Consider the following 22,688-nt stretch of genomic DNA (forward strand, 5'->3'; position numbering starts at 1 on the left):
AGTTGCAATGCTGTGATGCTCTATCCCAACATGACTGGGTGGACCGCTAAAAGAAGTGCTACTAGGGAATAATCTTTCTGACTCCATAGACAATGGATTTCAGTGCAATAAGGCTTGTCTGTCTTTGGCAAATGATCTTTCTCCTCAGGCTCATGGGCAGCAGGGCCTAAAGTTGCATTCTGAAGACACTCCCAGTTTACATGTTTGGGCGGCAAAGCCAGAGCTGGGACGGATGTCACACTATCTGTGTAGATCATGGGATGCCTGGAACTGGTAAATGGTACCCACATGGGAATGGCATCCATGCAAAGCTTGGTCTTTGAATAGTCCTTCCCTGGCCCTAAAGACAATGGATTGAGTAGTTTTCTCTCTCCTGCCTCTCACATGATCTTGATTGCAGCTGGCCTGTCATTAGTGGTCTGCCTGTCTGCTGTGCTGGCAGTGGATATGACTGTGTGCTGAATGGCTGGAAGGGCTTTTGGGGGCATGCAATTAGGTCAACATGGAGCCACATCTGATCTGTGTGGTAACCCCAGGGCTTTGCAGATGTGGCTTTGTCTCTGATATAGGAATGAGTGGTGGTTCAGTTTGCCCACACCCCTGTCACAAGACTGCTGTGACAGCAAATGGACAGGAGAGGGAATTATATAGAAAATTGGTTAAACATCTGCTCCAGGCCAGGCTGCAGCACTGCTCCCAGATCTCAAATCATCCCTTTTATATGGAGGGTTTTTACTTTTCTTGCAGCCACTGTAATCTGTGATTCTGCTCTCTCCCATGAGCAGAGCCCAGGGCAGTGCTCTATCAGGCAGCTGCCCATCCTGCTTTCCCTGTCCAGCCCTCACTGCAGCACACATTGGAGAGGATCTACAAGAGCTCTGGCCCAAGGCAAATACTGCTGTCCCAGACTCTGCCCGCAGCTTCCACAGACACACACACTTTCACCCTGCAAGTCCCACCATTGAAGCCTGTCTTTTTGCAATAGGCTTCCTTCAAAGGAAAGGAGAAAAACAAAGGCAGGTTATGTCTCCTGCCATCCAACAGCACGCATAGCAGTCTTCCAGCCCTTGCCATGACAAGCTGGTATCTGCACTTTTGTCTCCTGTTGCTTCTTTCCCTGCCTCTTCCTGAGCTGCCATCCCCCATTGGAACATTTTTGGGATGTGCTGGTCAGGGCTGATGCCACTAAGATTCTGCTGTGTATAAAGCCTTTCCCAAGGTTGATGGCTCCATATCCACGGCACGGCTAGGAAACTGGACCCTGTGATGGCTGGGAGGCTGGGTGCCGGGATGGATGTCCCCATATCTCTTACCTTGTGAGGGCACGTGCATCCGAAAGGATGGAGCGGGCTAAGCAGGGCCTGGGCAATCTCTACTTATTCTCCTTTAGTCTTCAGTTGCAGCAGGGGTGGTGTGGTGAGTGTTACTTGGGGCTCTCTGGGTCTTGCTCTACTCCAGTGTGTGTTTGCTGTAGCTCTCCCCAGCCTGGCTCCACACTTCTGGAGCTTGGTGCCATGACCCAGTCCCCTGTACTCTGAAGGTGTTGTCCTTACTCGCCTCTTTGCACAGTCTTGACGCTTTCCATCACCAGTGTATCTGTTTCGTCCACAGGCTCTGATCCAGTTGCCTCCCTACATCTCCCAGTGCGAGGAGGTTCTCCAGTTCTTTGAGACAAGACCCGATGACTTGACACCCCCCAAAGAGTAAGTTGATCGGGTGGCTGCCACTGCCAGGGTGGTGATGGAACACAAGCTGCCTTAAACTTGACGGTATCCATAAGACTGTGATGTTCATCAGTGGTTCCCTCCATGAGTCACAGATCTAGGATTTGGAGACTTTCTTGGAGAGGGAATGGGGCTGTGCAGCTCAAGGTGGACACCTCAATCTATTCAGCCAACTCTTTGCGCAGCCTTCTCCAGTGGGGAAGTGGAAACAATTATCTGGGACCCTGTGAAGAGCTGGTCTTCTCCTGTGCCACTTTCTGTCTGTAATGCCTGTTTCAGAAACATGGTTAGTCTAAAAAGCCTCAATTCACATGGCTACTAATGACCTCTGCCTCATTTGAAAGGCCCTTGCCCTTAACCATGTCCATGAGTCCCATCTATAATAACACTCCAGAGTCTTTCCATGCAAAACAAGGAACATTTGCAAGGAATCTCGCGTGCCTTACGCAACTCTGTGTGGTTATAAGTCTTGTGACTATGAGCTACTTTGGCCAGGAGCCACCCATCTCTTACTAATCACAAGCAGCATAAATCTGATCAGCCGCCTCCATCTCCTGCTATGTGCTCTCTCTTTTTATGCTGCATGTGACATGATGTGCAGCTCTACCAAAGGTTGAGCAATGGAGGAGCCTTGATTAATTGTGAGAGGAAAGGCAGTAAATTGATTTGACATCATTCTGTATTGGAAGGGTGTGGAGGTAGATAAAGGGATTTAGTTTTTCTCCTCTGAGCAGCAACACTGAGCCTTTCTCCAGCTGAGTATTACGATTGTGTGGACTACATCTCCTCCCTGGGTTTTCATTTATTTTCCATTCCCTGTCTTAATTCTCCCTTCCCCCATCCCTGCTTTCCCCCTGTGGCTCCTGTTTCTATTTGCTTGGCCTGTCATCATTCCTGCTGCAATGCCTGGTCACTTGATGAGATTGGTCTGAGGGCTCTGGAGCCCATTAACTGATTGCTTGCTGTCCGCTGGCGCTGTCATCTGTCCTGCCCAGCTATTGCTCACATTTAACCTGCCACCCTGTCAGTCATCCCTTAGCAAAGGCAGCAGCTCCAGGACAAGCAAGAGATGCAAGTTAAAGATGAGCTTGCAAGGACATGGTGTAGGGGTTTATCGTGGTGTTAATGGTCCCTGAGGCTTTTTTTGGGATGTGGGGGGCAGTCTGTGCATTAGTCTTTGAGCCCTGTGCAATGGGAGGGTGAGCTGCTTTGGAAAAGGAGTCAGCTATTGAGCCTGCCGGTAGCTGAGGCACTTTCATACATGGTGTATTGAAGGGCAGCTCCAGTCTGGCATGCACTTTCCTCACCTATATTTTGTCTTGTAGATGGAGCCAGAAATCAGATGAGGTGGGGGCTGTGGCCAGAACAAGGAGCAGATTCAGTTGTGGAGACCTTTGCATGCAGAGTGTCAAGCCCAGAGTGGTGCAGCTCAGGGCTCTGCTGTATTTGAAGCTGTAGCTCCTGGATGTCTGACCAAGCAATGATCAGTGCCATGTCCCTTGCTGTCTGCCTGTGGGTCTGACAGACAAGGGGAGCAGAGGTACCAGCCCAGACTCCAATCCCAAGGATGTGCTTGCGTTGTGGGGTCTGTCTTCAGGTACATCCCACAGTGTCCTTTTAGCAGCTCCCAGGTGCGAAATTGCCCTCACTGCAAACTCACTGTGTGTCTGTGAGTGTTTGAGCAGTGCAGTGCTGGATGGGTGAGCAGATGATGCATCACTGGATCCAGTGGTGTTCATATTCCCTCCTGTTGCTTTCTCCTCTCCAGGGAGGAGAGGCAAGCTCACAGCACGTAGAATGACTTAGCGGGTGACTCCTGTCCATTTGCCTCCAGCAGGAAAATGCTATAGCATCTCAAGGACATCTCTGTTGTGTTTCCTGTCCCAGCCTGAATGCCAAACGGGTATTTATTAGCTACAATTCAAAATGCTAATTAATAAAAGTCCTTGACTCTCTCCTCTGGAGAGATTGGTGGGAGCCCTTTCCTGAGCTCCGAGTGCTGGCTCACAGCCACCTTACCAATAATGAGATGAGAGCTGTGATAGACGGCTGGGCTGGATCCGACGCGATGGCATGTCTGGGGTTTGGCTGGATGTCATCATTTCTCCAGCAGATAAATACTTTTCTCCGGGAATTTGAAAGGCAGCCAGGCCATGAGCGGAGTGAAAAAGAAAAGGCAGCGTTTCATGCTGGATGGCTGAAAGGCGGGAATGAGGGAGAGAAAATGGACTGGTCAGCATGCTTGGTGCCAAGCCAGGCAGCCGCTCTCATGGCACCGTGGCTGGGAGTCTTCCTACTCCCCATCTCTCACCTTGGCTTTCCTGTCTGACACCTCAGGCTGCAACACACCCATGGGCATTGCAGCTGATGCCACTGAAGAGAACATCCTTTGAGTGTTGTTGGAGGCATCCTCTGCTTGCTTTTGTCTGGGGTGCAGGTATAGGATCCATCCAACTTGCATCACCCCAGGATGTCAAACCACATTCAGGGCCTGCAGTTGACTGCAGTCCATGGAGCTCTGGTTTAACTGCAAAGGGTGAATTTAGTCCTTGGATCTGGCAGTGTTTGGGAATGGAAAGAAAAGGCTGGACAGCCCACGCATCTGTGTTCATGCCCCTGTCATGTCTGCTTTCCCCAGCTCTGGAGCTCTTCCTGGGCTGAGCCAGAGCTCTCCTTCTGCTTTCCTGCAGTGCAGCTCCTTTCAGTGTCCCTTTCCTGGTGTTTGGAGCACTAAGAAAACCAAGTCACTTCAAACAGTAGAGCAGATTGAGGTTGTGATGTTTCCACTGGCAGTGATGATCAGTGGCTTTTGTGACATGGATCCCTGTCCAGCAAACTCTGGACTGGGATAAGTCAACTGCTTCAGCCTTGGAGGGCTGCCCGGTGATGGATCAAAGTGGGGCTGAAATCTAGAGGCATTGGCTAACTTTGGGAAGAAGTGGCCACAGAGCCGTGGTGGGGGGCAGAAGGAAAAGAGAAATGCTCTGGAAAGTCAGCATCTGAGGGGATGTGGGATTTTTCTCTTTGGTGTTGGATGAAAGCCCTACAGAAACAGTAGTTTCAAAGAAGAGAAATCATCAGATTCCTCCTCCCCGCATATCTCAGCAGGTCTGACCAGCAGCAGGATGCTTGGCTGTTGAGGTGGGAAGTTGCTGTGTGCAGCACCCCCCGTACCTCCCATCCACCCTTTTTCAACTTAAAGTCTGTTTTAGCCACAGCAAAGAGTTTCTGGAAGAAGGCAGGGAAGTCTGAATGGCTGGGCACACAGCCACTGCTGAGTCAAGGCATTCAGCTGCTGATTGTCCTCGCCAGCTGAACTTCAGCTCTGCGACATGCGGGAGCCCAGGTTAACTCCACAGTGTTCCTAGGTTGCTACTTAATAGTTGTCCATGGTGTACAAATGGGATGTGCTGGGAATGGAAGCCCTCATCGTGCTGTTCCACAGAGGCTGCAGGGCTGCTCTCCTCCGTACAGGAGGCACCCTGGCCATGATAAGCCTTTTTCATTAAAAGCATCTTTCATTGTTGTGTTTCAGGTAGCTGAGCATCTCATCATATATAAGACACTTAAAGTTGTGCTTTAGAACCTTTTAGCTTAACCTGATTTTTGTTTTCTTCCCCAATGGGGGCACAGGCACCTATAAAGCAAATTTACTATCTCTTAATTTCTTAAAGATGTCCTGGAGCACCCCTCCTCACTCTGTCTGGAGGCTGTGGATTCACAGTTTGAAAGCTACCAGCTTCAGGAGTTACTGATGTCTTTAAAAGACAGAATTTCCTCTTCTGTCTTCATCATTATGTGCTGGTCTTGTCTGAGTCCAGCAGGTCTCCTGCAAAGGGAAGCCAGGGCTGATGTGGATTCCCTGTCTGCTCAGACAGCACACCAAGGCTTAGCACAGAGCTGGGGTGGGCAGCAGTCCTGCCACCGGGACTCTCTGAAGGCTTGTTAAGAAGACTTTATATGTGTGGGTACCTTGGAGCTCACATCCTCATCTTGTCTTCCTCCTATTTTTCGCAGACAGGGCTTGGCTAAAGGGAAAGGATTTGGGGGTGTTTTAAGGGCAGTTCACCTCTGCTGCCACGGATGTTTGCTGAGGTGGAGGACCAAGTGCAGAAGGAGTAACCCAGATCATCCCTGCCTCATGCCCTGCCCTGGGAAGCATCACTGGAGGGAGAAAGAGAATGGGCAGGACCCAGGATCCTGACTGGTTCCTGCTGTCAGCATAGGGCTGTTAGTGCTGGGGGCTGCCTGTGGAAGGCACATGACAAGGAGCTAGGACCTGACCACATGAGGAAAGTATGCTGCTAATGAGGCTGAGCCTGCAGCGACTCCAGCAGCCTGTCTTTATTCTATTAATCCCAAATCCTGGTGATGTGCGGTTAGGTGGGGGTGGCACAGGCAGGCAGGGTAATGAATTACTTCCTGCATGCAGGATGACAGGGTGTCCAGGCAGGCACCAGCCGCAGTAAATCATAGAAGGAAGAACAGGGCTAAAATGAGAGTCAGACCTGATGTGATCTGACTGTGCCAGCTTGTCTGCCACGGGGGCTGACTGAAAGGTCCTGCTTAGGGCTGCAGTTTGGTCCAAAGAGCCAAAAGAGGATGTTAGACAGATGCGTATTTCCATCATTAAAACAGAGCTAATCTTCTCTTTTCCCTTGTTTCCGTAAACTGGAAGTGCAAACTTGTAGCCAGTGTCTTCCAACACCAAGTCTCTTCCCTTCCTGCTTCCCTGTAGCTTTTTGTGTGGTTACCTTTCCTTGTCATTGAGCAAAAGTTTTCCTTGTCATCCTTGTGTGGTGTTTGTTTGGGGGATAATAGTGGCATGAACTCCTGGGCCAGGTGACAGGGGATTTAATGAAAGAAGGGTGGGCTCAGATCCCTGATCCAAGATGGAGTGGCTGCCCCATCTAGGAAGCCATTCCAGGAGCTTTTGCTGATAAACTAGAGATCTCTGAGTTGATGAATGTTGGTTTGGGTAAGGATGCTTGCTGGCTTGTGGCTTTTGAGCCATGTCCTGCTATCCAGGCAAATTACAGCTGGTATAATGAATTGTTTGTTTTGCTGCTCTCCTGATGCCTACGTGCAGATTCACCAGGTTAGCAAAGTTTATGCAGGCTAGGTCTTAGCTCCAAAACAGTAGTCTCATTTAGTCTCTGTTGAGCACTGTCTTTTCTAAATGACAGCAGATGGAAATGTCAGAGGGGTTGAATCCATTCTGCAAAAATACTCTTTGTGCCAGTGCAAGCCATTTGCATGGGCAGAGTAACTGATTTTCTGTGCTAAGAGGGCAGCTTTTTGAGCCTGAAGGTGCAGCTTGGCCAGCTGTCCAGTGGTTAAGCACGGTAGTAGCACTGGCACTGTAGTGTGGGGGACAGGAGCTCTATTCAGTGCTCAGTAGAGCATTTGCTAAACAGCAATTTTCCCAAGCAAGAGCTGTGTTGTACCCCGTTTCTCAATCTCTCACCTCCCTAACCTTTGCTAGCATCTCCAAGCTTGCCGTATACTTACAAAATGATGTACCTCATGTTAACTATTTTGATGACATTACTGCAATACAGAAGGATGGCTTTTTACAGGAGCAAGATTTTTTCTGCAAGAGACATTTCCTTGGAATGATGACTTCATATCTATTTCATCTTGCATGTTGATGGTGGCTCCAGTCTGGCTGGCTTTGCAGCAGCTGGAATTGCCTTCCTTGTGTTGGTGCTCCGCTGCCCCTGTCCAGCTCTGTGAGCACCTGTGGGGCAGCAGGCATGGTGCAGAGGTCCCCAGGCTGTCAGGACACCTTCCTTCCATGAGTCCCACTGCAAGATGGGTTCTTCTGCATGGCAAACTCAGAACCACCTCCCTGCAGCACACAGAGGTCTGCCTCACCTAGCAGCCACTGCATGTGAGTGCCTTAGGAAGGAGTTTAAAGTAAAGCAAGCTTGTAATACCTCTTCTTTAGGCACTGTTGTAGCCTTTAGGGTTCTCCTGGGTTTATAAATGGCAGCCTTTAATTAACTTTTTTTTTGCCTGAATTATGACCCTGTAAGTCCATGAACCCTGTCAGTGTCCACAGCATCCTGCAGTAAGGAGTTTAACAGCTTGCCTACATACCATTGAAGAACAGTCTGTGTATCATGCTTTGTGACTGTGATGTGAATGCCTGGTTCATTTGCATGGCCTGGCTGTTGTGGGAGTAAGAGCTAAATGAGTTTCACAGTGGAAGGCAGAGTGGCCTTTCCTTCTCCTTTTCTTTGGAACCACCAGTTTCCAGGCAGCTGTGCATGCGAGCTCTGCAGCATGCCTTTCCCTGGTCCACCGGGAATGGAGGAGGAGGAGATGCTGATGGGGTTTTATTGCTGTTTCCTGTCTTGTCTGAGCCTCTTGTCCCCTCTGAGGTGGTGGGCTGGTGTTTCTGGTCTTCAGACCTGCAGCTCTTTGTACTTATGCCAGGAACAACCCAGCAGCAAAGTGAAATTGCAGCTCTTTCCTTGCCCCCTCACTCAGACAGAGCAGCCAGGGGAAGGAAACAGGGGGATCAGTTGCAGTAATAGATTTAGCAGATGGCAGGGGAAAAAACAAGTTAATTCCATCAGTGTCCTCCTGTCAACACGAGGGTGCCATGTCCACCATGGTGCTCATTTGGCCTTGCTTCACCTCCCTGCCCTGCCATACTGCTGCGCTGGGGCAAGTTTAATGCAGCTTAATGATGAACTCTGGTTTAGCTCTGCAATGTGGTCTCTGTTTAGAAATGTCTTTGGGATGCTCTGTCCAGTAGCTTCCTCCAGTGTCTCTGTACCCGGGACCTGGTATTTAGGTGTTTGCACAGTCTGTGGTCTCTGACCTTAACAGATAGTCTCCAGTTTCTAGATAACCACGTCCCATTTGTTTCTAGTCCATCTTTGTTGCATTTCATTTAACTTTATTGATAGCTCCATGGATGTGTACCAGAGGTTTAAAGTGCAAAGGGAAGGGGGGACTGGGAGGATAAGGCACTGTAAACAGAATGCATTGCCAGGATGGGTGGGCAGGCTTTGGAGGCAGCCAAGTCCCTACATCACCCCATTGCTCTGGGGGAATAAACTGTCTGTAGTAATTATGGTCTGAAAATGCAGATAAGCTTGAAGGAGAGCAAAGCATAGCCCCACTTTGGCTGGCTTTCTGGCTGAGCGTTGACGGGTTTCTTTGGTTAGCCTGAAAACAAGGGGGAGGGCAGGAAAGATTGTTTTACCAGTGGACTTGATAAACAGACGAAGAGGCTCCTGGGGTCTACCTGGGCTGGTCCAGCTGCCTCTCCAAGCAGCAATCAGGCAGCTCAGAGCCTTACCACCAGGTGAATGTTTTCCTCCTTGGAAGCTCCAGTGCCTGCTCTGTGCTTTTCACTGTTCCTGTAAGTAACAAGGATAGGTGTAGGTCTCCTTGTACCAGAATATTTCATTTTGGCTACATGGTCTTGATCTGCCATGCATGTGAGTCTGAAGAGCAGGGAGAGCAGTCTCCTCTGTAAGGGAACAGGGAACAGCCACCATCACACACACTACAGAAGCATTTCAAGCCCACAGTGGTGAATTACATGGAAGTGTTGAGAGCCCTTTTGCAGCAACATGGACCGCCGTGGTCAGGCTGTGGACAGGGCTGGTGCACTTGTTTGGTTTTCAGGCCATCTGGGTGTCTCGGTTTGTTCCCCATGATTTTCTAGGCCCATATTTTCCTTGCTTTGGTGTTTGCTCTTTAATTGTGAAAGAACCCAGATGTCATCATGCCTGAAGAGTTCTGCTTGTGCCTGGGTCTGAGGCTGTTCAGGGACCGTGTTTCTTGGCAACGTTCAAATAAGAGAAGGGACCCATGACCTGTGGTTTCTAACCCATCTCATCAGTGGTGTGGCCAGTGCTGGCCGTAGCAAGAGGGCTTATGCTGAAGCTACCTCTTTGCCTCTTCATAGCCACCAATATCTCCTGTTTGCTGTGTCCTTAAGATTCTTGAGCTGCACAGCCATAGTACTCATCCCTTTTACCACGCTTGTCTACATGACTTGTCCTGTTTTGGGGTATAAATGTTTGCCCTTTCCCCAGCTGCTCCTCTCTTGTCCCTGAGAGCTCAGGATGTGGAGGAGCTTCAGTGTTTCCCTTTTTGCCTGTTTTTTGACTGGTGCCCACTTCTGTGGGAGCTGTGGTCTGCACTGGGAGCAGCTTTGGGGGTTTGGGCTTCCTCAGCTCCTGACTCTGTTGCCAGATAGCCCCAATCCTCCCACCTTCACTCAATGACATGGCAGGAGTTGTGGCTCTCAGACCAAGGCTGAGGAGGCCACAAGAGCTGTGCCTTCCTAAGTGGGTTTGTACTTGGCCAACAACCCAGCTGCCCCATCCCTCTGCTGATGCTCTTCCTTCTCTTTTTCAGGGAACCTATTGGAAAGAAGAGATCTGGTAAGCAATCCTTTCCTCTCCGCTGGTTCCACAAACTCCCCCTTCCACCCATACCCTTGGTCTCCTGGAGCAGGGCAAGGGCCTGGCCCCATGGCAAGCCAAACCCCTGCTGTTTTCCCTATGGTGCTCTCCAGCGTGGTGTGCCTCCTCCATCCACCTGGGAGTTCACTGCAGTCTCCAAGTCCTGGTCCCATGTCCCCTGTGCATCCCGTGGCACTCCCAAAGGTGGGATAGACGCCCGCAGCTCTCTGTGCTGCAATGCCCCCCCCGTTCACTCATTAACCAACTTGTTGCCTCCGTTGTTGCCACCCCGAGTTCATTTCCCTCCCCACCTCATGCCTTGTCTCCCGTCCTTTTGTTCCTCCATCAGGGTTTATCCAGAGAACGGCCTCTTTCCTGCAGAGAGGTAGTAACAGCCGCTCGCTGCCCGGCCCTTGCTCTTGCTTTGCCTTTCACCAGCGGGACATCTGCTCGGGCTGGGTGGGCAAGAAGCTGTCACGTCCCCTGTAGCTTTCTGTGGTGGCTGGTGGACACGGGGCAGTAGTGGAGAGGAGGTACAGCAGGCTGGGACTGGCGCTTGGCTGTCGGTACAGCTCCACACGCAGCAGCTCCATCACAGGTCTGGGGTGAAGGGCTTGGTCTGCAGCCAGGAGGATGGGGATGCAGAATTTCCCATGTCCAGAGGAGGGTCTGAGCTGCTTGGTAGCCAGCGTGAGGTTAAAAGGCCTCTGATGCAGCAGCACTTTCTGCTTCATGATCACATTAACTGGGACTCTATTGGGTGGATGGTTGGGTCTGGGATGCCCTAACCCTGATCCTCAAGAGAGGAACATCTCTGGAAGACCCCCTAGTTGGTGTGTTAGCAGTTATCTGTGCTTGCCAGAAAGAGGAGGAGAGGGGAGGGACAGAGCCTTCAATCTGTGGATTAGGGAGGGCATCTTTCAGCTACCAGAGCTATCAGAGAAGGTATAAAAAGGTAGCATGAGGGTCTTTGGGAAGGAAGGTTTGGATGGAGATTCTGCTGAAATAGGTTGTGTAAAAGGTTTTGGCCATGGAGTTAGCACTGCTATAAACCAAAGTGGTGGGTCTTCATCTAGCTTTGGAGGGAGAAAGAAGCTTCTTGCTATGGGTGGGGAAAAAAACAGGCTGCATTTTCTTCCCTTCTCCTCCCTTTTGGTAAAAAAGATAAAATTTCCCTCATCTTAAAAACAAACTCTTGTGTGCTGGCTCAGCAGGAACATTTGGTGTGTAAGGGAAGGGTGTTGTATTTCCCTATGAGATCAGTGTGTGTTTAGATCATTTTGAATCCTGTCCACTTGTATTAGGCAAGAAAAAAGAAATCCTTTCTGGGGTTGAGAAGAAGAGGGAAAAATATTCTGCTGCAAAACTCAGTTCTTTGATGGCAGAATTCAGTGTAAGGGTGCTGGCTGTTAGAGAAGCAGGAGCTTTTTCCCTGCTTGTGTCCTGCCTTTGTCCTGCCTTCCCACTGCAAGTTTATGGGCAACTTCACCCTGCCATCCTATTGGCATGGGGGGTTTGTAAGTGGAAGAGGGATGTTGCTGAGGTCAAAGATTAAATGCTCATTGGGATGCTGTTTGCTTGTCACCGCTGAGAGGGAGGAAACAGGGAGAGTTTAGAAAGTGTCCAAGCTAGAGCCTGCTCTGGCATTGCAGGTTGCACTGTTTTGCCCATGGCATCTGGCATATGTGCAGTAGCCATCAGGGAAAGATGTTTGCATGCAGTAACATTACAAAGGGTGATGCCTCATGCCAGACATGTTCAGAGGCTACTTTCACTGTGTGGCATTTTCTGGCAGCAGAAACAGTGTGTTTCTGCTGCTGTTATCCCGATACCACTTATGCCTTGAGGAAGTTAATCAGTTTCTAAAGCCAGGCCTGCTTTGAGGTAGCCAATCTGCAGCAAGGCACAAACAAGGCTCATTCATTATGGGTCTCCCTAAGGAACAGGCATCCAGTAGCTATGCACAAACACAAATCATGAGTATTTTCCAAAAAGAAGTTCCCAATTGCTGATTTCTCCCAGCATTGCTGGAGAGGGCTTGCACTGCTCTTCATGAGAGTGCTGGAGAAACCTCCCGAGCTCCTGGCAGCAAGCCCTGTTTGAAATGGGATTTAAGCAAACACTGGGATACGAAGCGGGTTAAAGTGCTGCCTGCCCTCAACCTCCCGTGGTGACAAAGAGACTCAAGTGACATTTGCTGTTGTGAGGAGGGCCCGACGCAAGGAAGCATTGGAAATAAAATCTGTTTCCTCTGCTTAGTATTTTTTTACCAGTATTTATAATCCCACATGTTTGTGAACCTTAGGTGGGGGCCCAAGCTCCATACAGCCTGCAGCTTCCAGGGGGATGGATTATTCCCCAGTCTCTGGGATCCTGAGGACTGACTTGACCACTGATTTAGGTACATCTAAAAGTAGTCATCTTGTCAGTCCCTAAGACTGTTTTGAGCATTTCTATTCAGTCATGGGTTCATTGCAGCACTCATTTAGTGCAAGGGAACCTGAAACTGTCTGCAGAGTGTGTATTTGGAAGGAGCTGCCCAAAGAGGCTGGCAGAAAGCTCAAATATCCCCCTGCCAGCTTTATTTTAGATGCTTCCTTATGTGGCCACATCCCTTTTGCTGTGTTATGCAGTGTGTCTACAAAGCCCCCAAACCACAGTATTCGTTCTAATGAGATACAGTGAAAACACAGCTCTTGTATCCTACAGCAGCCATAGGGAGACTTTTCTAAAACTCCAATGGTGAATGATGTTTCCATGTGATTATTTTCCAGTTCTGGAAAAATCCCTGGAGAGATGAGAGACTTGCAAAAGGTACAGCACAGCATCTACTGCCCATTTCATGTGAGAGCAGGGAGAAAGTCACTTTTGCAGTGCTGTTCTTCACAAACTCATGGGAGAGGCTGGGAGAGTGAGCACATTGGGTCTGATTAGCACAGGCCAGAGGACTAGGAGGAAAAAACTTTATCCAAAGAATTACATCTTTGGAGGATGTGTTAGGCAAGGACTGGAGTGTACAGCTTCAAAGCCACGTACCTGTGCCCCCTGTGCCTGAGCTCTTTGTTTCCCTGTGAAGGCACCAGTGTCTAAGCCCCATAATAAAGTCCTGGCTTTTGTCACTGATACTGCAAAGCCAGGGATTGGAAAGGCTAGAAACATCACAAGCAACTCCATATACATGAGAATTCCTACTGGTTTTGTCCATCTCAGCACTTTGGGTGAATGGACAAGTTTCTGGTCAAACAAAACCTGCAGAGATTTACGGGCTGACCTGTATGTGACATGTCTCAAGAGCAAGGTCACTCTCCTGAGCAGTCCTTGGGTTGGTAGCTGGGATGTGCACTGCCTGGAACTATGTGTCTCCCCAGTGGCTCTCCTTCATCCACAGAAAGCATCAGTTCTGCAAGACCAGTCTAAGGACCTCTCTGTGTCATGAGCCAATGCACATCCCTTCTAAGGCCACATCTGTGTCAGTCTCACAAGTGAGGGGTGTTCAGGATACAAATGATGTGTTCCTGCCTACACCTGTATGCAAAACTCACTCTCTTGTGGGCTCTGGACTGTAGTAATGCTTCCTCTGCTCCCCAGCTGCAGAACTTTAGTACTGTCTCTCATCTTAGATGGTAAGGTTTACACCATTGCTATTTTTAAGAGACCCAAGTCTGTCCCTATATAGGATGTTTTGTTGTTTATTTGAGTGTGGGTTTTGTGGTTAAGGATGATTATGCCAGGTGAAGATGCTCCTGAAATTAACTCCTACATCTTCCTCCAAGCTCAGATTACAACTTCTGTTGTTGGTTTAATAGGTACATTGGGGCATCCAGAATTGCCTGCTGAAACTACAAATAGCCTCAGAGCAATGAGTGTAATTATAGCGAGGGAGGCAGAAAAGAGAGTACTTCTCTCTTCCTGTAGCTGTTATTCTTCTCCCGGGGGTTGAATAGATCCTCTGATCACTTTAAGCACAAACCTTTAATTGAGCTAGTAGAACAGATAGTCCTAGCATCCACCATTCACTTTAGAGGACTATTTTTAATTCTGTCTGGTGCCCCACCTCTGGGTTTTAGTACAGAGGAAGCTTTCATTAGTGGTAACAGATTCTCTGCACTTGGCCAGCTCACCTGGAGCTCTGCAGAGCGCTGTTTATAGCAGAATAACATGGACAATTTGCCTCTTTCCTTTAAATAAGACTGCCCTGAAGATACATTGTTCATTTAAATCTTTGTTGTGGTCTTTCTTTCTCAGAACCAATTTGAGAGCTTGTGACCCTTGTGCACAGGAGAACTGTGTGAGGCAATGGAGCATCCTAGGGTTGATGAAGACCTGCTAGATCTTGTCCATCTCTACTCATACCCTTCTGGGATGAGTGTGCCACTGTAGGTTTCCTGCTGGGGAACCTATGCTCTGCAATAAGTTTCCCCATGAGAAAGATCTTTTGTCAGGCTGAGTCCTCTCATGTGTTGGGTTCTCTTGCAGGGTAGGTGCACTTGCCATAGAAATGTGTTCCTGATAACGTAGCCTGAATTTCTTTGCTGCATTTCACCTAACTGTCCCAAGAGACTACCACTCTCTATGTAATTTCACACCATTCAGACTGGGAGGTAACTGTCCTGTACATCTGCTGTGCTATAGCAGCTAGAGGTCTGCAGCAGATGTGATTTATGCCCCAACCCAAAGCTTGAGACTCTCTCCTTAGCATACATGCACAGCCCCTGTACATACAGCTTAACACCCGTCATCAGATGTGTGACTCTTGATCACTGGTGCTATAATAATTAACACTGTCCTACTTCCAAAGCACATGGTAGGTATTAATTCTTTCTGCACCTGGGGAGAACAGGGTAATGTAACAGTGTCCTCATCTAACATGTTGTGGAGCTGCAAGCTGAAGTGTTGGATTGGAGGCCAGAGCCAGGGCTTGGAGTGGAGAGGAGTCGTGGGCAATGGTTTCTGACAGCTTTTTGCTTCTTGAAGGCTTTGGAGGCAGATGGGACAAGTGCTGGTGGTGTTATGGGTAACCAGAGTAACCTCTGGGTAGCCAGAGCTTCTTTAGCAGGAGGCTGAGCCAACTGAACACCGAGCTTGGTGGGGCTGAATAGGCCAGGCTTAGCACTGAGCACACTCAGAGTGTGCTGTGTTAGTATGCAAAGCCCTGGGTGACTTTGTGGTCTTCCTGCACACCACAAGCCTCGGTGCAGGTATGGGAAAAGGGTGGCTTTGGTGGGTGTATAGGGACAAACTTGGGACCATGTTTCTTAAGCAGTGTCTGATGCGAGTGGAATCCTCTGTTGCGGTGCTGCCATAGCGAGCATCACCAAGTGAAGGGTGTGCATCTGTATCCTGAGCACTCTCACAAATGAAGACGTGCTTGCAGAATACAAGCTCCTCGCTGCTGGTCTCTTGCCGAGCAGGGGCTGGCGGTGCTCCCGGGTGTCCCTGGCCTTAGCTCGCAGTGCCACCCGCAGCCTGCACGGGCTCGGTGCAGCCCGGACAGCAGCATCCCTCTCTCCACCGGGTGTCGGGCTTTTCTTGGGCGGAGAGGAGCTTTGCTCCCTGTGTATCTTGCCAGTTTGCTCCTCTTTGGGGTACCTTTTTAGTATTTTCTGATGTTAAATTTTGATCTCATCAGGAGGAGCTGAGCAGAGTTAGCGAAGCAAATAACAGAGAGTGCAAACATTGCTGGCAAGCTGTGGGAAGGTGACTGAAATACATAAGGATAATGGTGACAGCGGGATGCTGCCCTGTCCTACAAACATCCCTCCACCTGGGTCTCCAGGCTTTTAGGCCAGGACCCACAAAACTCACTGCAGGTTGTGTGCATGTTGAGTTGGGATCTGAATTGGTCCCTGCACTGGGACAGCTGATGCCAGCACACAGATGACTGCCCTGAGTCCCTTTGGTGTCTGACAGCAGGGTCCAGGATGCTGTGTGCATCTGCGGTGGTGGTGGGGCTGCTTGGACAGCTCTGTCTGTGAGCAGGAAGGTGGGTAGCAAGTGAAAAGTCTCACCTGGTTGTACCCATCTCACCTGGCTGCTGGTTTGGTCTCTCCTCCTCACTCTGCCCAAGTCTCTGGCTCACATCTCTCACGCTGGGGTCCGAGGGTGTCCTGGAGCTGCTTGCAGGCCAGCAGGTGCTCGGGAGCAGTGGTCCATGCTCTCAGGAGCTGGTACTGACCCTGGCACACAGGTCGGTTCTTGTCCCCCCTGTGCAGGAGCTGACTCTGCCTCGGTTGACCCCTTGGTGCTGGAGCAGTATGTCGTGGTGGCAGACTACCAGAAGCAGGAGAGCTCCGAGATCAGCTTGTGCGTGGGCCAGTTGGTGGATATCATTGAGAAGAATGAATCAGGTACAGAGGGTTTGGCTTGGCAGGGGCCTTCGGGTCTACTGTGCTGCACAGCAAGGGAAGGAACAGTAATCCTGTGTCGTCAGCATTTTCCTGATAGGTCTTTAAGCAAGACAGCCTTCAAACACCTCACAGGGATGTCCTTGGATGGTTAGCTGAGGTGGCCTGTGGAGGCAGCTTCAGTCTGCAGGCTGTATGAGCACAGACAAGGCTTCAGGGCTGTCTCTAAAGGAAAGGTCTTATCCCTGTGCTGAACACCAGGCACCATCCATCTTTTAAAATCTCTGCTTTATGCTTCTTCATGCTGAAGCACCCGGCCAATGGATCCTGAGGACAAAAGCCATTCCTGGAGTTGGCAGGCTTGTTTTATTGATAGGGGGACATTCCCATAGTACCCAGTGAAAGGCCCCATTGTGCATTCACAGTTCTTGCCTCTAAAGACAATGAAGCAACCGGCTGTGAAGCAGGGCGGGCAGCTGAGCTATTTGCTTACTTCAGAACTTAAACTTGCTCTTAACCTCTGCAAAGGGCTCAAGTCATGTCCTGGGCACAGCCTCTGGAGTTTGTTGAAAAGGGGAATTCATTCCCTGAAGTTAACAGGAGCTGCTTATGGGGGTTTAAAGATAAATCATGAACATAGATTTTAGAACTGGAGAAAGCTGGTCCCGAGAGCATTGGTTGCACCCGCAGCTGTGTTGAGGAATGAGGAAAATAAAAGCAACCCTCAAGCGAGTGAAGCCTATTAGCACAGCCAATTCAAAAGCTATGGCAAATGATTTATTTATCCCTGTCAGCCTTGTTTTCCCTTCCATGCAGATAGCTGCTGATTCCCTCCCCGACAATCTAGTTGTCTTTCTAAATGACTCACTGGTGAGGTTCTTTATTCCCCCCCAAAGACACAAATAGCTTGTGCTTTTAATAACTGAGAAGCACACGTTTATTTTGATTGGACACCCAGGGTGGCCCGGAATTGCTTGTGGCCGCTCTGGAGCTGACTGGGTTTCCACTGGGAGAGCTCATGTTTGAATCCTGCCTTTGCTCTTAGCTTTTAAAATCTGCTGTTTCCACAGATGTAAAGAAGGTGAGAGCACAGCAGGAGTCAGCTATTGATTCACAGACAGGGGACTCGTCTCTGCTAATTAGCCCAGGCTTGCTGACCCAGACTGAGGGAAAATGAGCCACAAAGGGGGGGAAAAAGGGAGAGCAAACTTGATGGCTGGAGCTGTTTGCTTCTCAGAGCCTCTCCCGTTCTTCATGGGGAGGGAGCTGTACCTTTAGATGTTACTTGGCTGTGATTCTCCTGTGGTGCTGTCTGTGCTCCTTGTCCAACAGTGCTTGGCTCTGTTGCTTTTTGGTCACCCCAGCTTCCCATGTAGGCATCAAGGAGAGGCAAAGACCCAAGGCTTGTGGTTTGGAGTGAGATTTTGGGTGGTGGGAGCCCTGGGCTGAGCTGCCTGCTTTTTTGTTCTCAGGCTGGTGGTTTGTGAGCACGTTGGAGGAGCAAGGCTGGGTGCCAGCGACCTGCCTGGAGGCACAGGATGGTGTCCAGGATGAGTTCTCCATGCAGTCCGAGGAAGGTAAGAAGGTGCTGGAGACATCTGCCCCAGCTTCTTCCTGCTGAGCTGCACCGAGCTGCTCGCAGGACTGCATAGCCCTCCCTGTCCTGGGCAGGACATGAGCCCAGGGAAGGACAAGCCCATACATGCTGATCAGACCTGTCTGCCCATGATGGTTCTGCCCATCCAGTGCTCTGCTCCAGTGCTGCAGCAAGAGTGGGGCAGCTGGACACTGGAGGTGTGTCTGCTGGCCTTTCTGCTCCCCACAGAGGGGCTGAAGGTGCCACCTCCAGCTCCTGCCATCCCAGTGCCTCCTTTAGGAGCTGTTTGACCTGCAGTGGAGGAGGAGAAAAGCTCAACTCCTAGGAGGATTCATGTGTTTTCTAAACCCACACAGGACAAAGAACACACAGAGATCACCTTGTGGGAATAGCAAGGTTGCAGCCTTTGCTCAGAGCAAATCTGAAATGCCCCTGGAGATGGAGGTGGGAGGGGGGCTCAGACTGGGGAGGGGTCTCTAGGTGAGTACAGTCTCTGTGCCACTCTGGCCCTGTCTCCTCTTGGACCTGAAGTGCCACCTCCTTATGTCCTCTCTTGTCCTTCTCCTGCTTCCCCAACATGCTCTTCCCAGTCCCATGGAGATACTGGTCTCTGCCCAGGCACGTTGGCCGCCGTCGGACTCTTGGGGACTTGTACACCAGTGGATGGGGTCAAGGTGGACCTTCACAGAGACGTGTTTGGCTGCTGGTGTTTTGTGCTTGGAACCATGTCTGCATGTCTGTTTGCTTTGCATGTGATGAACCCTGCTTGTGTCAGTGCCCAATGCCTGCCATACATGCTCCTCAGCCTGCTATTAGGCCCACTCATATCCATCTCTCTTTCGTCTATCAGCTGCCCCTTCACACTTTCTGAGGCTTGTTTTGGGTACAGAGGCTGCAGTTGCTGCTTTCCCCCAACATGTGTGCAGACTTCTTGCAACTTGCTGGTGAACTGCCTTAGTTCCTGTAAAAGGAAATCCTCTGAGCTGTGATCTTTGACTTGATGGCTCAGATGGGGTCAGGAGGAGAAAAGCCTGCTGGGTGCAACAGGACATTTTCTGCTTTGACTCCTGTGCTAGAAGGGAGTTGGGAATAGGGCCCTTTAAGGGCTGTGCTGCTCCAAGGAGGCAAATCCAGGAAACCTGCATGGTGTGGATACATGAATTTTCAGAAGTGTGGGGTTTGGAGGTAGACATTTCCCAAAATGGTCTTCACCCTATTGTGGCCCTGCATAAGCACAGGCAATTGCTTTCCTGGGTTTCTTCCAGAGAGGACAGAACAAGGTGAGGGATGGATGGATGGATGGATGGATGGATGGATGGATGGATGGATGGATGATGGATGGATGGAGCTGTTTGTCTGACATGCTGTCTGCATGGCTGTTAGGATGTTCCCTTCCTCTTGAAGGGAAAAGCATCCATGTCCCTGCTTGCCATCATTTGGTCTAGTGGACAGGACTTCAGACTCTTCTTCAGGCTCACCACATGGCTTTGACAAGTGTCTTGGGGAACTCAGATGTTGAACAGGGAAGTTCATGTAGACCTACCGTTGTAGAGCAGTTTGAGAGCTGTGCATGAGAGCACATCTGTATATGTGGGGTTACTCCCTGATGGCCATGGGATCTATTTTCTTGTATAGGAGACAGTTCTTTAAACACTCTAAGAGATAAATCTGAACTGAAATGGAATCATGGAAGGGCTTCTTAAAGAGCAGGTGAAAGGAGAGCTGTCATATAAAAGGTAGTCTTTAGTCCTAAGGGAGAGGAGGAACTGTTGCAGACAATTTCTTTGGGCCAGACTAGCTCCCCAAAGTTTACATTTCCAAACGCAGCTGGGTTTGTTTTGAAGTGCATTTCACTGACATTTCTCTTCCAAATGGTTGTGTATCTCCGTGTGTTTGCACCTATATTGCAACAAGAATTATCATTTATATAAAGCACTTTTAACCATTGTTTGACTGAGTCCAGATTTCCATAAAACAGTATCTCTGTGAAACTGCATTTTCTTTCCAACAGAGGAGAAGTACACTGTTATTTACCCATATACCGCAAGAGACCAGGATGAAATGAACCTGGACAAAGGGGCTGTGGTGGTGGTGATCCAGAAGAACCTGGAGGGCTGGTGGAAAATCAGGTATGTCCCTACCTCTTCCTCTTCCCTGGCACTGCAGCTGGGGCTGTGCAAAGCACATGGGAGGTACAGTCCAGAGGCAAGCCTAGGGAAGGGCAGAGAACCAGAAGTCATTTCTCTCCATCCCTACAAACTAAAGCTAGTTGACTTTCAGGACTTCAGCCAACCATAGCTGTGGTTGAACATCTTTAAAATCCCCTAATTTCCTGTGCTGGGAGGTGGACTGCATCACAGCATCACATGCCACAGCAGTGCAAGGGGAAGAGGTGTGAGAGCATTAGTGTTACATCATGTGCTGCTGGTAGGAAAACCAGTGAGTGTTCCAGAGGCAGGCTGGATCTTCTGACTGTGTTAGGAGGTGAGAAGAGAAGGGCCATTGTCTGGGCCAGGGCTGCCGTGAGCAGGGTGTGCTGAGGCCAAAGACTCCAGACCATGCTGATCTGATACTTGTGTTTCATTTTCTCTTGTCTGTGGTCTTGCAAGCAGCTGGACTGGAGCAGGGTGGGAGCACATGCTGCAGTTTTCTTAACCTTCCATTGAACCTGTGGTCTTGGCAGCAGCAGAGCCCCAGAAAAACATCCATTGACTTTCTGAGTGGAGGAGGGCTGCCACGAGAGCTCCAAAGGCTGGTGCCATCTGAGCGTAGGGGCTGCAGCCCAGCCAGTGGGGAGAGGTTCTGCTGCTGGCTCGGGACCTTTTAGCATGTCAGGACACTGCGGATGTGGGTTTTCAATTGCATCACGGGGCTGGTTTCTCTGCTGAACAGTGCAGATTTAGAGCAGGGAACGGACCCAGGCTGCCGGTGCGCAGGCAGAGGCTTGTGCCTTCTCCAAAGACCAGTTACATCAATCCTAGCAGCAGCCCTCTGGTTTTCCGCTCTGCTTCCTCAGCCAGTATCATTCCTGAACTAGTGCCATTGCTGAGGCAAAAAGGAAATGGGGCTTTGTGCCATTCCCAGCCCTTGGCCCACTGGCTATGGCCAGCTTGCACAGGAGCGTTAGTCATGGCTGGAGCTCTCCAGGTCTCTGCCATGGAGCATGACCAGCTCGTTCTGCCCAGATCGTGTAGCATCTTCAGTCAGTGTTTGCTCTGAGCTCAGCTCTGGAGATGACCAATGTCTCAGCACCACTGGACCGCAATGGGCTACTACTGTGGGAAAGGACTTATGGCCATGGTCCAGCACGGGGGCTCTGTGCAGTGACACTGCCATTGTTGCCACCACAGGTACCAGGGCCAAGAAGGCTGGGCCCCTGCCTCCTACCTCAAAAAGGGGAGTGGGGAGATGTTCTCGCAGAAGCTGGGGTCAGGCTCCTCTACCCATTCCTGTGCCTTGGATCTGGATGGCATCTCCCGGCAACAGGTCCTGGCAAGCAGAGAGAAGGATGTGCTTGCTGGTCAAAGGGATGGGAGATTTGACGGCCGTCCCCTGCCCAATGCTGACATCCGACGCAGTAAGTGGCTGCTTGGGAGGAGGCCACTGGTGGCTGGGGTGCAAGCATAGTCTTTTCTGTAGGCTTGTTAGCAATGTAAGGGGGTGTGAAGGAGGCAAAAGGCTTGTAGGTGCTGTGGGTTGTGCAGCAAGATCTGGAGGTGGCATTGCACAAGCACAGTGCTGCCCTGGGACCTGCTGAGCATCAGCAAATTGTATGGGGATCTGGAGAGCCTCTCCTCTCAGAAGCTGGGGCATTTTTACCCTTCTGGAAGCCAGGTCTTCTGGGTCAGACCTGCAATGAAAAAGCCAGTATACATGGTCACCTCAGCTGTGTTTCCCAACAGCACCTGATGGTGCAAAGCTGGTTCCTTTTCCAGTGGGACACCCTCAAAACCTGGGTGACCTGTGCTACTCAGGGCAGATAGATTCCTCCTTCGGCTTCCTTGCCCATGGGTCAGGCTGGTCCTTGCCTTTCTCTTTTCATTGTCACTTGTGTGTTTTGAACACACGTGCAATCAAAAGCCAGAAATTCAACAGCATCTGAAATTCTTCTTCCACAGAGTCACCAAAGATGAGGCAGAGACCCCCTCCTCGCCGAGATCTCACCATAGTAAGTGCCAGTTGATATAAGAGAGCAACAATGGCAAAGGGAGTCAGAGGAGCACTGAAAGGAGCTCTGGTCACTGTTTATTCTTTGCCTGGGATTTTGTCCCTGTACTTTGCTTGTCACAGCCTGTCTGGCTGTGCTTTGGTCAAGGCTGGAGTACACACGCTACCTCCCTGATGTCCTAAGGCTCCTCTCTTTCATGTGGTCTTTAAAGGAGCTTTTGGCCAGTCTGTTCTGCAGGGCTGGGTTGCTAGTGGGAGGCTGCAGACTGGCTCCCTCCCTCTGGGGAATGCTGGGCTCTATTCTGCTCAGCCTGGAAGTGGTTTGCTTGTTTATGTTGGTGAGGATGCTGCACGGGCACAGCAGATGTCCCTGGCCTGGCTGTGCTGTCTTGGGTCTCTGCAGGCTGGTGGCCTGTGTGGATGT

The 22,688-nt window shown here is 50.2% G+C and overlaps 1 protein-coding gene across 2 annotated transcripts in view; it reads left to right on the top strand.

Annotated features, from left to right (window-relative positions):
• SH3PXD2B (SH3 and PX domains 2B) overlaps positions 1-22,688 on the top strand; it is a 73,039-nt gene that overhangs the window by 44,661 nt on the left and 5,690 nt on the right. Inside the window, exons 5-12 of one of the 2 annotated variants that reach the window (XM_034066767.1) lie at positions 1,612-1,703; positions 10,110-10,135; positions 10,506-10,541; positions 16,369-16,503; positions 17,973-18,077; positions 20,109-20,226; positions 21,448-21,674; positions 22,216-22,265. In XM_034066767.1, coding sequence (XP_033922658.1) covers positions 1,612-1,703; positions 10,110-10,135; positions 10,506-10,541; positions 16,369-16,503; positions 17,973-18,077; positions 20,109-20,226; positions 21,448-21,674; positions 22,216-22,265 — 789 coding nt within the window. The remainder of the gene's footprint in view (positions 1-1,611; positions 1,704-10,109; positions 10,136-10,505; positions 10,542-16,368; positions 16,504-17,972; positions 18,078-20,108; positions 20,227-21,447; positions 21,675-22,215; positions 22,266-22,688) is intronic. The other variant, XM_034066768.1, reaches the window with a different exon arrangement.

The sequence above is a fragment of the Melopsittacus undulatus genome, chromosome 10, assembly GCF_012275295.1.
Source record: "Melopsittacus undulatus isolate bMelUnd1 chromosome 10, bMelUnd1.mat.Z, whole genome shotgun sequence".
NCBI classification, from domain to species: domain Eukaryota; kingdom Metazoa; phylum Chordata; class Aves; order Psittaciformes; family Psittaculidae; genus Melopsittacus; species Melopsittacus undulatus.